Source organism: Tenrec ecaudatus, chromosome 7 (assembly GCF_050624435.1).
Source record: "Tenrec ecaudatus isolate mTenEca1 chromosome 7, mTenEca1.hap1, whole genome shotgun sequence".
Lineage (NCBI taxonomy): Eukaryota > Metazoa > Chordata > Mammalia > Afrosoricida > Tenrecidae > Tenrec > Tenrec ecaudatus.
The window spans coordinates 87,260,128-87,276,659 of NC_134536.1; the positions used below are offsets into that span (position 1 = coordinate 87,260,128).

The window sequence follows — 16,532 nt, forward strand, 5'->3', positions numbered from 1 at the left end:
TGAACCTCTGACATTTACATTACAAATTATGCTTCCAAAGTACAAGGGTGGAACATGATCAAGATGGACATTCCCAGTACAAATGAGATACATTAGAAGGAAAGGACAACGACCACTAACCAAGTCCCCAAACCAGGAGAACAATTTACATTACCAACAGAAGTTTGAAAACAAGGTTCTGGAAGACTCTGGGTGTTGTTCACGCTCCCTGAATTCTGAGTGAAGGCCTCTGGGCCTGAGCTTCAACTCTACCTGCCAAACCCAGCAACATGGCAACTCTGCTCCCTTGGCTTGTGATGGTCCCATTCTTCTAGTCCCCTAAGGAGTGACCCTACTCCCTCCATCCCACCCCCATTCTTCTGCCCCTTGGGCATGGTAGCCTCACTGTCAGCTTTGGGTGACAGTGACATCTCCCTGGATCCAAGGTGGCGAAGATCAAACTGAGGCAGCTATAGCCACATCTCATGAAGCCCCACAGGCCATGGCCTCACTCTTTGAGATATGAGGCAATGGTTCTTTTCTTTTCTTGAAGACAATAGATGTAACCTCTTTTGTCTGTTTTCTGACTATTGAATCCCAATAGGCAGTCAGTAGTCTTATTTTTCATTCTGTTTCTGTGCTCTTCAGTTTACCCTGATGGATTTTTGCTGTGGTAGCTAGTTAGATCCATCAGTTAGAGCCTTAATCTCTTTAACGAAAGTTTGTGCAGCCACATCCTTGAAGACAATTCGAGTACATTTGTCCATTTTGTACAACAGAGTTTCCCAAATCAGTATGTTCTGTTTCCATTTTAAAATCCATTTCCCTCTTGTATTTTACTATAAGTGAGGATAAACCATGTGACCCCCTATAGTAGCTTAGAAGTGCCAAACAGCAAGTTGATCTCTTATAATCGTGTTTGATAAAAAATTCTATTTTCTATCACATTGAACTAATTTCGACAAGTTCTTTATCACTGCACCTTTCCTCCATTAGCCAATCATGTGCTCACCATTTACTTTTAAAACTTCGACAGAAGCACATTTAACAGCCACATTTCCAATACTATGTCGCCAGCAGCATAGGTATTTTCTAAGATGGTAGAGACTTTATATAAAGTTCTCCTGACTTCCTACTGAACCTCATCAGCATTGCCTTTGACATCCATAATCCTACTAATAATCTCTTCAAGACAATCCAGGCTTTTATAGTTAGGCACATCTTACCACATCTACCATTACCCAATTCTAAAATTGCTTCCATATTTAGGTGTCTGGTGGAGCGCTCCATGTCTGGTATCATTTTCTTAGTTATCTATTGCTGTAGTTACTGAAATATCACAAGTGGATGGCTTTGACAAATAGAAATTTATTTTCTCATAGTTTAGGAACTTGAAAGTCATAATTACACTCTAAGTCACATACACTCTAAGGGAAGGCTTTTACTTGGTCAGCTCTGGTTTGTTTCTTCAGCTTCTACTTCCTGGTTTTGTGGAGATCTTCACATCTAGCCTTCCCTAGGCCTAGGAGGTTCTAACCACAGGAAACCAAGGTGGAAAAGATGTGCTCAACTTGTCGCTTTCTGTCTCAGTAGCAGTGAGGTCTGCTCTCTCTGCTCTTCTCTTGCTTGTACGGTAAAAGGTTAGACTCAACCAAGAGTGTCTGACTTAAGGGTGGAGCCCTACGATTCACACCACACGATTCTGACCTCAATAACACACAGAGGGAAGGGTTTATAATACATCAGTTAGACAATGGAAAACAGTTATAGCAGATCACAAAATGGAGGGTACCCATCCATGGCCAAGTAGACACGTATTTTGAGAGACACAATTCAATCCATGGCAATATATAACAGAAAGTCCTCAAAAAAAAAAGAGCCATGTACAATTTTATAAAGTTAATTACTGTGTCAATTAAAAGGTTGTTAGTATCTTGAATTCAGGTGAAATTGAACTTAAGGCCAAAGAACTGATAAACTTATTCTACTAACCTGTTAAGTCAAACCACTCACTGTCTTTTCCAAAAATCAGACAAAGCACTTACAAAATTGCACCTTATTTAACACAGAGGCTAGATGAAGTCAATTTACACGTAACTCTGGAAGCTTCTTAGAATCGAGTGACCACTACCCAATATCATAAGAATTTTTTTAAAACTTACAACAAATGTTTTTCTGCTATTTAAAAGGAAAGTCAAAAAGGATACATTAATTTGAGTTAAAACTTAATCTCGTTGCTTGAAAAATGCTAACAAAAGAAAGCATACTCACCTCTTCGATTAACTTTTCATTTGGTGATGATGTACAAAGACAGACCAGGTACGTTTGTTTAAAACCACCTTTTGTACCAATCTCTGGGTGGTCAGAACACAGCTTTGCCAGAGCAGTTGCTTCACTTAACTGATTTGTTTTGATTAGATGTTTAATTCTCATATCCAACAAGATGGGGCCCTCAAAAGCTAAAAATTCATTCACTTTAAAAAACAAGACATAATAGATTATTAACACTTGGTAATCATTCATTTGCAATACAAATACTTAGAAGGAATATTAAAACAAAAAGGTGCAAGAACTAAATTCTTGAGTGTTTTTTGCATATGATTTCTTAGTACAGCAAGAAGTTTATCAGGAAAGAATGCTTGCCCTTATGATACAAGAGCGTACCTCACTAACATCTAAACGGGGCATCAAACATTTCTGTCCCTTGGAATGCTATGGAGAATACGGTGATGACTAAATTGTTTCTGCATTAAATTTTAATGGTCAATTATTAAAATTATACTAATTCTTCTCATCCCTAGAAATGTGTAATAGGTAACCCCAAAAGGATATTTAGATATTCTAGATGTGAACTATCACATTCTTCCATATGGATAACTTTTCCCTTCAGAAAGCCTATTTTTTCCCAGTCAGTTTCTAGTTTCTAGAATACATGTATCTACAAAGGGAGTGGGGGAGGAAAAGTTGGCTGAATGATGGACTTCATAAACTTGGGTGTGTCTGTGCGGTTTGTAAAGTCCATCCAAACCCTGGCTAAATGTCTACTTAGAGTAAGCAGGACAGAGATAAGACCACTGCTTTTGTAAAGGAGCAGTTTGACTCTGTCGTACATTATCGGGTTGGTAACAGTCAAAATCAACTGGATGGCAGTGGGTTATGTTTGGTCTCTAAAATATAAATTCCTATTGTTCGAATCCTTGAATTTTCTAGTGCTTATCTGACCATCTAAAAGGAAGAATTTGCTTCTTACTTTTTGTGTTTGTAAAGTCTCAAGAATTTAAATTTTAACAACTATAAATCAAAATGTTGCACAAAGTTTCCTTTACTAGGATGAAAAGCATGCTTAAAACTCTGTTTGGAGATGGCGAACTTGAAAGTCTTTTAATAACAAAAACATTAAATGTCTTTAAAAAGCAAAACATTTGCTCTACTTCTAAACAAAGTGGAAGATATGCCAGAAAGGAATTTGTGAGTTAGAAGCTGGAGAAGGTGAGAGATTTCTTCCTATCATAAGTATCCTTTGCTAACTTCTAATGCATTTATATTTTAGATTTATAAAAGAATCATCTATCAGGTATTAAGGTCATGGCTCCTTAGTGTCAAAGACATGACATTACATAAGCAACTCAATACAGGAATTTTAAGTTCCATTTTCTTCTTAATATTTAGGGCTTTCTATATGCTCCGCTTTATTCTTTACATGAGGCTAAAGCAAGAAGTTAATGACACAACCAGGACTATATTATTACAGGATCTTCAGACTTCTACCTTGGTACTTTTGAGTACAATGAGGGAACAAATTCATTTGATTAAGTGTTTACTTCTCATTATGTGCTCTATAGCAATAAAGAGCTGTGAAGTAACATTTGCCTTAAAAAGAAAACAATGATGGATTCAGAAGTTCATGATTCGAATGGATCAGAAGTAGATAATATTCTAATAATTTAGAGCCCACGGAAAGAAAGCTCACTGCCCCTCTGCCCACTGCCCCTTCATTTCTTCTCCCGCTGTGGTCTCCATGGTGAGCACTGCAAAGATGAAGGTGATGGAGTTCACTGTTTGCTGGGCTTACTCAAACGAGTTTTGTGATTTTTATCCTTGAGCAACTGAGTTGCATCAAATTTTGCTTTTCCCACTTCTAGGTCAGGAAAGCGTCAACTAGTTTGATGCTACTTATGTGTAGCTTTCTTGTCGATTTCCCTTGTTCCTCTGAATAGAAAGGCTCTATTGCACTGAAGTGTATTAAGAAAGCACAGTGACTACAGGGTGATATAAATGAATGGGACAGTCAGTCCAATGAAATAAAATAGCATTCTTTCCATAAACAGCCATTTTAATATGATTTTTTACATCAAAGTTAATTAATTTCAAGCATAATGGAGTAAATAAATTGAACTCTTAAAATAAATGACATACAGATATTGGAAGATCAATCCGCTAGTCTTAATCCACCTCCCATTGTATTTCGCCACAAGGAGTTATGGGTACTTTTTTAAAAAACAAGCAGTGTTGAAGGTTTTCCTCCCTCTTAAAACTCTTCAATGATGCTTCTTTGCTTTCAAAGTATCAATTTCAAATTTATGAATCTTTTGTTAGATTTTTCTGCAAAAATCCTGAATTTCTGATTAAAACACTCAAACATAAAATTTAATTGAAAAATACCCCTTTAAGTTGGAGATTAGTGGTTCTGAGACCTGGCTAATTCCCTGGAGCATCTAAAAAGTACTAATGGGTGGGCTCCCATACCCAGAAATATTTGAAACTATCTAGGTATTTTAAGCACAGCCAGAGTTGAGAAACACATCTCTGGTTGTGGCTACATTTGATGGCCATATTTCAGTGCCCAATTTACCAATTATCGATAGTCTTAGTCTTTAACCTATCACCACACATTATGTAACCTGGAAATTCCAGTTACATTAATGAAAGAATGAGAATGACAAAGCAAACAATGCCCAATAGTTGTGAACTTTTAGACCTCCTGAGTCTTTGCTAAGTGGTGTAAACTAGGTTACACTTTCTTCAAAAAACTAACCAAAAGCGGATTGTATCCCTAAATGTAAAATGAAAAGCTATACAACTTCTAGAAGAAAATACAGAAAAAAAAATACATGACTTTGGGTTTGGTGATGCATCTTTAGATACCACACCAAAAGCATGAATCATGAAATAAAAAAAATTGGTAAGTTGGGCTATATCAAAATTTAAAACTTGTTCCATAACAATAATTGAATTCTAAAAATGGACAAAAGATCTGAAGTGAAGTGTCTTAACAAAAAACAAAAAAGTCCCTACAGTTGATAAATATGCAGACAAAATAAAATACCCAATATAAATCTATCATTTGACCATAAAAATAAAAATGCAGTGTCCCTTCACCGGATATTACCCATTGCCATCAAGTGGATTCTGACTCAGAGATCCTAAATAGGGTTTCCAAGGCTCCAGATCTTTATAGAAGCAGAAAACCCTATCTTCCTCCCTTCGAGCTGGTAGTAGGTTTGAACTACCAACCTTGCAGCTAGCAGTCCAACACTTAGCCAAGGCCACTGTGCTACCAGGGTTCCTTATACAGGTAGAACAGCTAAAATTCCCCAAACAGACAATACAAATTGCTGGTGATGGTGTGCGGGGGTCAACAGAACTCTTTCATTACTGATAAGAATGCAAAAAATGCAGCACACATAAAAGGCAATAAGCAGTTTCTAACAAAGATAAAGCCCAACAGCTAACACAATCCTAGGTATTTACGTAACATAGAACACACATGGAAATGTTTAAAGTGGGTTAAAATAGTATTGGCCTCAAATAGAAAGTAAGCAGATGTCCTTTAATAGGTGAACTGATACACAAACATAAGTTAGCGATGAGAATAACGTATTAAGTCACATACAAGTCATGTGTTAAATGCCACGTACTGCTATGCAACAGATTCCAGTATGACTACAATGATCCGTCCCTCTAGAAAAGACAAAATTATAGAGCTGTGAAACAGGCCACTAGCTTTCAGGGTCTCAGGAGGAGACTGAATAGGTGAAGAAATTTCTTAGGGCAATACACTGGAATCATGCTTATACAACAACATGCATTTGCCAAAACGCAGAGCTTTATAACTCAAGGAGAGAGTCTTAATATATGCAAAATTAAAGATAAGGGAGGGAACCCAGAATGAAATGCAGCAAATGACAAAATGAATTTAAATATGTCATTGAAATGCAATTGACAGGGTGAGGAGTAAAGTGCTACTAAGTAAGATAAGTAACTTAAGGAAGGAGGAGCAGCTGTAAAAATCAACTAAGTAAGTTCTAAGTTTGGGAAAATAAGTACTATATTCTAACTGATAAAGTTGTTTCCCACAGGGATACATGTTAACAGTTCTGAAACCAATATATACAGAAACTGGGATGGAGGAACTAAATAAATGGATAGTGGATGTATAAGAAGTCATTCTGAAAGGCTATCAACTTTAATTGGGGCAGCCACAGTCTTTGCAGCACCCACCAAACAACTGGGTGGGACCAGGCAGATTGGGCTAAAATCTTTTTTTCTGATGGGTCTAGGTAAGAGAAAGTGGGGGGAGGTGCTGATAGGATTAGATGACTCAGTTGTGACTGTTAGCAGGGTTAATTGTGATGGTATAATCTTAGAACTCTAACTTGAGATTGGTCATTTTGTCATGCTAAATATAAAAACAGACCATGCTCAGAACCAGGAAGAGGGGATCTTGCAACCTTTGAGAGAATAGCCAGAGTCCCTGCACACGGACCCTCTTGGTGCAGCAGGAGTCAGAGCTGTGACGCCAGTCGCAGTCAAAAGCGTAAGACAGCAGGGGATTTCCCAGGCCACAACGTTGGAAAGCTGAGTGCTTTTGAGCGGGAGGCTCATTGTGGAGTTGGGTGCCTTCAGGCAATTCAGTGGGGAGCTAGAGCTGGGTGCCTTCGGTTTGAAGATGACCGTGATGTGGCACATGGCTGAGAAGTCTAGAATCAGAGAGGTGTGGCTGCAGGAATACCTTAGAAGAGGTGCTCCTTACGGGAAAAGTTATTTCCTGAACATTTCTGGATCCTGAACTGTACCCCATTTAACTTCCCTAATACAGACCCCGTGATTCAAAGTAGCTAGTGCAAAGCATTACTGACTCCAGCTGAGAAATAGCATGGGCGATGTCAGAAGTAGTTCAGAAAAAAACCAAACACAGAAGTTATCTCAGCTTTGGGCTGAATTTGATTCTACCTCCCCTTCAGAATTCTGACACAGTCCTTACACCTTTCTTTAAAAAAATTCCAATTATGTGACATTCTACTGAAGTAGAAGGCTATTGATAATAGGAGGTACCTAGAGTGAACCGTAATACAGGATAGGCATTGGAGATACCAGTATCGAATCGTACTAAACAAAGACACAGCTGCTTACCGCAGTATAAACATATACGTATACACAGGAGAAAGATGGGAAGTCAGCTTCTGTAAAGCTTTACACCTTGAAAGCGCCGTGGGGTAATTCTACGTTACCCTACAAGGTCACTATGAGTTAAAACTGACTTGAAAGCAGTGGTTTAATTGTTATTTTATACAAAAACATCTATGCATGGATACGTATCTATTCCCCGGCACCATCTGTTGAGGGAACTCAGAAGCAGCAGCACTTCAGAGATAATAAGCATACCTAGCTACTAGATCTTGATTCTAATATCATTGTTCAATAAAACCAATCAGGGCTCTTGGAAGAAATGTCTGATAACCAAGAAGTGGGACAAGAAATAAGCAAGCTAAGACTGAAGTTATCTTGTAATGCAAGAAAGCACTCAATACAGAAACAAAAAATGCCATCATGATGGGGTAAGTCAAGGGGAAACAGGAACTTAAAATAGCTATCCATTGCCTAAACTAGAACAACGTGAACAACAGCGTAAGTAATATTAGACTATTACCAAAGCATAAAATATCCATACAGCCATAGTGATACAAAATGACAGAATAAATGAGGGATTTGAGACAAATCTGATATAAAAGAATTCAAAAAATCTTTCTCAAGGAAACAGAGCAGTCCGTAAGTATTGATTCTACACACTGACAACTTTGTAGCCAAGGAGTTAAAAATGGAAAGGGGCAAAAGAGTAACAGTGGAGAAACCTGAGGTACATTATAAACAACAATGGTGAGACAGGTGGATAATACGCATCTTTGATATGCTGTCATGAGAATGGCATTTTCTGCGATCTTCCAACCGCAAATTCATAGCTTTAGTTTAATTATGAGGAAAATATGAGACAAAACCTAATGGTCAGAAATTTGGCAAAATGCCAGTACTCCCCACAATTGTCAAAGTCATCATCAAGTAGAGACTAAGAAGACATGCTGAGTAACTGTATCTTGGATGGAATCCTAGAACAAAAGAGGGACGATAAACCAAAATAAAACTCACTGCCACGGAGTCAATTCTGACTCTCAGCGAATCTGTAGGTGGAGTAGAACTGCCTCGATGGGTTTCGGAGACTGTAAGTAAACATGGGAGTAAGAAGCCTCATCTGTTACCCTCTGAGCAGCTGGTGGTTTCCAACTGCTGACCTTGCACTTAGCAGCCCAATGCATAACCACTATGCCACCAGCGCTTGTAAAAGGGCAATAGGTAACAGGAGATAAAGTACAGGTTTAAATGGATAATGAAGTATCAGTACTGCCCCATTAACCGTGACAAATGCACTACACAAAAGAAAGCTACATACGTGTGTAGGGTGTATGATGACTCAGTGCTCTCCTCACATTTTTTTATGATCCTAGAACTGTGCCAAAATAAAAACTTTATTTTAAAGATAACATATTAGGATAGGCTAACCACAATATGGAGCTATTTTATTTTATAAAACTCTAAGCAAACACTTGTAATGGTCTTTCAAAAAGACCTTACAGACTACAAGGAAAACCATAGGCCATATACAAAAGACAAAGGGGTGCTTTTGGTAAAACAATGATAACCAAAGGGTGTTAGTGAAAAGACTGAAGGCAAGGAAGATTTCTGTAAGTAACTCCAGGGATTGAACTTTAGGTATGTCCTTCTTAGGCTAGCTAAGATTTGGATATAAATAGTATATATGTTATAAAACCTGCTGGGGAAAGTGGAAAGGAGAAAAACCTTCAGCGAGGGTGTGGGGTAGGATCAAGATTCAAAAGGATTAACAATCAGGGGAGACAGTGACTATTATAACAGTGAAATTCAAATGTGAGAAAGAAGTAATAAACATATGGGTCAAAAGGCAAAGTGTGTGTCAAAAACAAAAAGAAATTACTATAGGAGACCATGTCTTAAAACGAAGACATCATCCAAACAAATTTTATTTGTGCTGAATAAAAAATGACAAAGATTATGGAAGGTATTTAAAAGTAACATATTAAAAAAAACCCTGGTTGATTTTAATAACCTTACTGAGTTGTGAGATTCCTAATCACTAAATGCTAATGACATGATAGATCACATTAAATGCAAATCATAATGAAAGAGTGAAAGTTACATTAACCTAAAAGCTGGCCAGATCATATTTGGGGTACAGATTCAGTACTGAGAATTCACATTAAAGGGAGAAACAACATGTGTAAAAATGCAGTCAGAGATTATGATTATGGATTTATATACCACACCAAGAAAGCCCTTTTAAAAAAAATAAACCAGTAGATATGTAAATACAGACATGGTGGTTATCTATAAAAATCTCAATGATTACTAAGTGAAAGGGGGATTTACACTATGATATGGGTAGAGGGGTAGAAGTCAAGACAAAAGATGCAGCATGGAAGAATGCAATTTTCACAATCTAAATGGTCTAAAACAAGTCAAGCATAGATTATTATTCTCTAGAATCTCCAAGCAAAAACTAATTGTATTAATCTGTGATGTTACAGAGGAAAATTACGCCTTAGGCAGCTGATATAAATGACCATTATATGCCCTTCCAACACAATTATAACAAAAAAAGACAAGCAACATCTTGGGCAAGCCTAAAAGTGACTCTGTCATTAAAATGAGTTGCAGTGATTTAATTATGAGTGACCTCATAGATAAAGTTCTTTTTCCTTTTCTCCCTAACCCCCATAGGTAAAGTTCTAAGATGCTTAAACTTTAAAGAAAAGCCAGAATCCTTAAATTTTAAGTTCTATCCACCTCAGTCCTTAAAATCCAATAAGCAAATTATTTGGTCCAGAATTATTCAATTAAAAAATAAAAACAAAAACCCAAAGCAAATCAGGACTAAATGGATAATCCACAACGCAACTATACTAAATTGTCAAAGGCTTTCACTATAAATAAGGAAATTATCACAACCCATAGAGGTATCCTCATTAACCTCTGGGCTCTAGCTCTCCTCTTTCTAACACATTATGGCTAAGATTAAGTTAAATCAAGGGTCTGGGTATAAGAGCTAAAAGTTTTTCATTGATGCACAACCATTTGAAATTTGGAGGCCCCTCTTATAAATAATATACCATATATACTTGTGTAGAAGCCGAGTTTTCCAGCACATTTTAAATGCAGTTTTTGTGGTAAAATTAGGTGCCTCGGCTGATATTCAGGTCGGCAAATAATTGAGTATGTACGGTAAGTGGGCGAAAGACAAGGCTTTCTAGTCCTGTAAGCAGTAGAGCCTCCGAAACCCACAGAAACAGTTCTACCCCGTCCTCCAGTGTGGCTATGAGTCAGACTATAGCAGTGAGTTTTTGAGTTCATATAATAAACGAGCATGCATGAAAAACGAACCCCTTCAACTTTATCAAAAAGGAAATAAACATATTCCAAGATAATGTGTATTATCCATTAAAAAAACTCACATTGAAAAAATTCTGAGTAATGGAGGATCAAGTAAAGATTATGACTTAAAAAAAAAACCCAACCTCTAAACCACATATCTGTCTGGCTGCTTATGATCAATATTAAAGTCTGGCTGCCTAGAATCCACCTGCCAGTATAGAAAGGCCTCCTGTCTGCAGAATCCTAAATATTCTAGTGGCGATGGCTGTGAAAACCAAGACATCAAGCAGTATAGAAATGGGCAGAGATATCTGTTAACATATTCAGACAATTAACTTTTAAAAAATATATAGCTTAAATCTCTACTCCTGATAAAAGCATTTTTTTCTTTACTTAGCATACTGAAGGAGCTTGGTAAATTTTTATAGAAATAGTCAATGAAAAAAATGTTTTTTCTTTTGGCATAACATCTCAGGAAAGAAGTGGAACACTGGACTTCAGTTCTGCCTCTGCCTGTCTCCACTGTCACTGTAAACCAGGAAAAGGCCTGTCAAATGCCTGCGCCTGTGTAAAACAAGGGCAACAGAGAGTCTAGCGTGTTCCTAGGATCACTGTGAAGGCTAAAACTAAGTCATGCGGATAAAAGCACTTTTCAAACAAGAACACTACGCAATGTGATTTAATAGTCATTTTAAAACATTATACTCATATTTCCAAAAGCTGAAAAGGTTAGAAAAAATATAGCACACTGGTGCTAATTTATATTATAAGGACTGAAACTAATATGCTAAATTCAAAGACCCAAAATTTTTCAACTTAAAAAGTTTTAATATTATTAATATTTTAAGTAATAAAGATGTATTGCTTATTTCTCTAAGGTCTTGGAAACTTTTTTGCTAATCTGTGGAAATTCACAAGCTTCTTGTGAAAACTAAGGAATTGCTAATACTGTTAAAACCATCATGAGCGCATGCAGGAAATGGTAGAAAGGGGAGTTAGGACAGAAGCAAAGTGCTTGAAGAGAAGCCGAGGGACTGGCTCGGACGCCTCTGATTGAACACACACCCGTCAGAGGCTTTCAAGCTAAGGGGTTCTCATAGCCTACTGTTCTTAACGGCTCTTTTGCTCTCACAGAGCAAAATACCTCATAGTTCACCATCAAATGCCAAGAAAAGTAGCAAAAGAGGGAAGTTTATAATTGTAGATGTTTTCATTTGATACACTGAAAATATTTTTTATTTCTTTTTCCAGTTGTTAAGTGCCTCAAAGAGATTTGTATTCTTCTTCATGGTATATGTAATTTTTGAACTCTGAACATGAAGTGTTACATATATCAGTCATATAGACATCTATGTGGACATTTCATGCACATTTTATGTCTTAAACTCAGAGAATAGCAACATGGTAAGACACAAGAATTGGGCAACAAGCTGTTTTAAAACTAGTCCTGGCGCTGATTCCTTGCTTTATTTTGAGGAGAATCATTCAACTTTCTGTTTCTCTCTCAAATGTCACCTTACCAAATGAAGTCAGATTATTACCTGTCAGGGATATTGCAGAGGGGACCCCCTCTGCAAAAAGATGTTGGGAATAAATTTTAGTTTCTGTTACTCTAAGATTCTACAATCCGATTAATACATTGGCCCTAAAATAAAAGAATTAAAGGTTAAAGGTCTGAAGCACCTTAGATGAAATATATCAAGACAACTTTAAGTACTAACTTAAAAAAAATGTAACGATTTCCCCACCTCCTTTCTCTAGATATTTACCTTTGTCCTTATCCAGGAGTCCCTGGGAAAGAATAGTGCACAGCGTGGGGTTTTTCCACACCCCCGTTTCTTGAGCTAGAGCAGCTAAAAACTTCAGTTCGCAGCTGCCATTCTCCATCAGCTTTTCATGAGCTACCTACAAACAGCCGAAGAATGACAGCACATTTTTAAAGAGCAAGCCTATCAGGTTTTAAAAACTAAATAAATTTTTTAAAAAACCCCAAACTTCCATCTTAAAAATTCCATGTCACATTACAAAATGAACTTCTTTACTTCTGATTTTTAAAAATGAAACCGAAGAAACAAATTCATTATGAACCTTAAATAAATGTGTGTCTTTAGTGAATATAAGCTCGTGTTAAATTTTAAAATATCTAAACCAAGAACAAAGGTATTTATCAGAGAAGCTATTTAAAGAATCCAGGATGGAAAAAAACAACCTCATGCTTTCTTTTTAACTAACCAATTAGCTAAAATTTACTTAAGATAAAAATACACCTAACTCAATCTAGTGCTTGAAAAGGAACTAAACATCCCTAATAATCACCCCATAATAACTTGTGTGGTACACACACGTGCTTTCACATAAGTGAGAAAAAGCATAGGCTTTGCAGTAAAGAATCTTGTTTCACATAATAACTCTATGACATTAGCATAAATTTAGATAGATACCGTATATACTCATGTATAAGTCAAGTTTCTCAGCACATTTTTAATGCAGGTTTTGTGGTAAAATTGGGTGCCTCAGCTTATTCAGGTCAGCTTATACTAGAGTATATATGGTAAGTATTTTATAGTGTAAGCCTCAGTTTCAACTTTAAAAGGGAGAAAATATACCTACTTCCATAAATGTTTCATAAAGATTAAAGGAGGTTCTTGAAAAGCACAGTGCAGATGTTCATCAATTAAACTACTTCTAAATCCAAATGAGAATATTTTCTTTTGTGTTTCCAGTCCTTTGACAAATCCCTAATTATCTGATCATAAAGAATTCACTCAAACTACCTAAATGGGTATATTAATTTACCAACATTTATTGAGCATCAACTACATATACAAAATATTAGGATTAATAAGAGTGGCACATTAATGCTTGGCATTACTTAGATGTTTTAAAGTTTAACCAACTATTTTTAAGAATAAGAAAAACTGATACAAGTTGTACTAGACAAAGACTAATGGATAAATGTCTCACCTGCACCAGTGTCTGAAATTGCTCCCATTGTTTATTGGATAACTCAACTCGCAAACACAATAAAAGTTCAACACAGCTTCTAAAAAACACAATGATGGTATGGAAACAAATTATTGTTAAAATCCAAATGAAATAAAATGAGCAATTCTAATATTAATAGACTCTTCATCCCTAACTTAAAATTAAACTATCTTAAGAAATGTGCTACAGAGTTATTTTTTTTAAAGCTAAATCTAGTTTTTTTATTTATACAAAGTTCTACTCACAATGCCAAGCGTTCCAGAACCAATGCTACATTTTCACATTCAGAGGTAAGATAAGGTCGTGCTTTAACATAACTTTGGATAGCCACTGTGTATACCTCCAATAAAGGTAAGGGATCATCTGAAGCTTTCCATTTCTCTGCATATTCAAGGAGTGTCTGTTTAGAAATGAAGAATAAAAACTTTTCAGTATAAGTGAAAATATACATTGATGAATTGTATTTTTTCTAATATGAGAAATCATGAAAGGTAACATTTACAAAAAGAAAAAGTTTAACACTAGTTTAAAAAAACAAAAATCCCACAGTCATAATACTAACAGTTCTCTGTCACAGAAAAATAAAAGTGTTAACTCATCCAGCAAGCATGTCAAGATTGATTTCAAATAGTGTTTTATCTTCACTACTATAGTCAAAATGCAACTTCCCGTATTAAATAACGCCCTCTGATTTGAAAGTTATTAAAAGGCAAAACTCAGCTAATAAGACAGAAAGTATATTTGTTCCCTTTCAAGGAGCAAAAAAATTCAATATTCAATTAGAAATAAATCACAAATGGCTAGAGTTTACACATAATTCTTCAATCCATTGAAAACGTAGTGTTCCTTTAACAATAAATTTTATCATTTATAATACAAAGACCCCAGGGAATGCTGAAAGTGGACTTTGGGGCCAGGGCGTGGTGCCCCAACAGACTGGACTGGAAAACGCTCCTAAGGGCCAGCAAAGATCCCTGAACTAACTACAAGCTTTTCTCTTGTGAACTGTTTTGTTCTGTTCTTTTTCAGTGGTTTGTTTTGGTTGTTTTGTTGTCCGGTTATATACTGTTGCTTTGTGTTCCTCTGTCTAGTTTTCGTGCATGTTAGTGACTCCACAGGTCTGTCTGAATAGGACAGGCTGGATGAACTATCGGGAGGAAAAACAACGGGACCGACAGTTCCGGGGGGACTTGGGGTGGGGGGTAGGGGGGGGTAAGGAAGTGGTGTTAACAAACCCAGGGACAAGGGAAAAACATGGGACCCCAAAGGGTAGAGAAGGGGGAGTGGCAGGCCTGGTGGGAAATGATCAAGGGTAAGGTTGATTAGAGAAGAGGTATACTCTAGCCCAGGTGGCAATGAAGCATGGTAGTAGGGCAGGAGGAAGGTCAAGGGAGATGGAGGAAAGAGCTAGGAGTCAAAGGGCATTCATGGAGGTCTAGACAAAGACATGTACATGCAAATATATATAGGAGGTTGGGGAAATAGATCTTTGTGTCTATATTTATAGATCAAGTATTAAGGTGGCGGAAGGACCTTGGGCCTCTACTCAAACACTCCCTCTATGCATGAATACCTTCTTTTATTAAATTGGAACTCTATGATGCTCACTCTCCCGACACAACAGCTGGAGCCTACATGGGTGAACAAGTAAATGTGGTGAAGAAAGCTGATGGTGCCCGGCTATCAAAAGAGATAGTGACTGGGGTCTTAAAGGCTTGAAGATAAACAAGCGGCCATCTAGCTCAGAAGCAACAAAGTCCACATGGAAGAACACACCAGCCTGTGTGATCGAGTGGTCCCAAAGGGATCAGTTACCAGGCATCAAAGAACAAAAAATCATATCATTGACTGCACACCTCCATGATAAGATCGCTGAAGACAAATGGGTGCATAAGCAAATGTGGTGAAGAAAGCTGATGGTGCCCGGCTATCAAAAGAGATAGTGTCTGGGGTCTTAAAGGCTTGAAGGTGAACAAGCGGCCATCTCGCTCAGAAACAAATAAGCCCACATGGAAGAAGCACACCGGCCAGTGCGATCACGAGGTGCCCAAGGGACCAGATATAAGGCATCATGCAAAAAAAAAAATATAAGTGTGTGTATGTATGTGTATTTATGTGTATATGTATATATGTATGTGTATATATATATTATATTAAATGAAGGGGGAAGTGCAGAGTGGAGACCCAAGGCCCAAGTGTCAGCCAATGGAGATCCCCTCATAGAGGGGCTTAGGAGAGGAGATGGGTTAATTAGGGTGTGAGGTAGTATCGATGAAGAACACAGCTTTCCCCCAGATCCTGGATGCTTCCTCCCCCCAACTACCATGATCCGAATTCTACCTTGCAGGGCTGGATAGGACAGAGGCTGTACACTGGTACATAGGAGGGTTGGAGATACAGGGAATCCAGGGTGGATGATACCTCCAGGACCAAGGGAGTGAGGGACGATGCTGGGAGAGTGGAGGGTGAGTGGGTTGGAAAGGGGAAACTGATTACAAGGAGCCACATGTGACCTCTTCCCTGGGAGAGGGACAGCAGAGAAGGGGGGAAGGGAGACCCCGAATAGGGCAAGATATGACAAAATAACGAGGTATAAATTACCAAGGGCATATGTGGGAGGGGGGAAAAGGGAGGGAGGGGGGGAAAAAAAGGAGGACCTGATGCAAGGGGCTTAGGTGAAGAGCAAATGCCTTGAGAGTGATTGGGACAGGGAGTGTATGGGTGTGCTTTGTACAATTGATGTATGTATATGTATGGATTGTGGTAAGAGTTGTTGGAGTCCCTAATAAAATGTAAAAGAAAAAAAAAAAAAAAGAAAATGATTAGGG

General features: G+C 37.5%; 1 protein-coding gene across 1 annotated transcript in view; it reads right to left on the reverse strand.

Annotated features, from left to right (window-relative positions):
• The window catches only part of ZNF292 (zinc finger protein 292), an 86,798-nt gene that overhangs the window by 29,277 nt on the left and 40,989 nt on the right, over nt 1-16,532 (reverse strand). Inside the window, exons 2-5 of the mRNA XM_075554803.1 lie at nt 13,950-14,104; nt 13,684-13,762; nt 12,489-12,624; nt 2,251-2,453 (exon numbers count right to left, since the gene is read on the reverse strand). Coding sequence (XP_075410918.1) covers nt 2,251-2,453; nt 12,489-12,624; nt 13,684-13,762; nt 13,950-14,104 — 573 coding nt within the window. The remainder of the gene's footprint in view (nt 1-2,250; nt 2,454-12,488; nt 12,625-13,683; nt 13,763-13,949; nt 14,105-16,532) is intronic.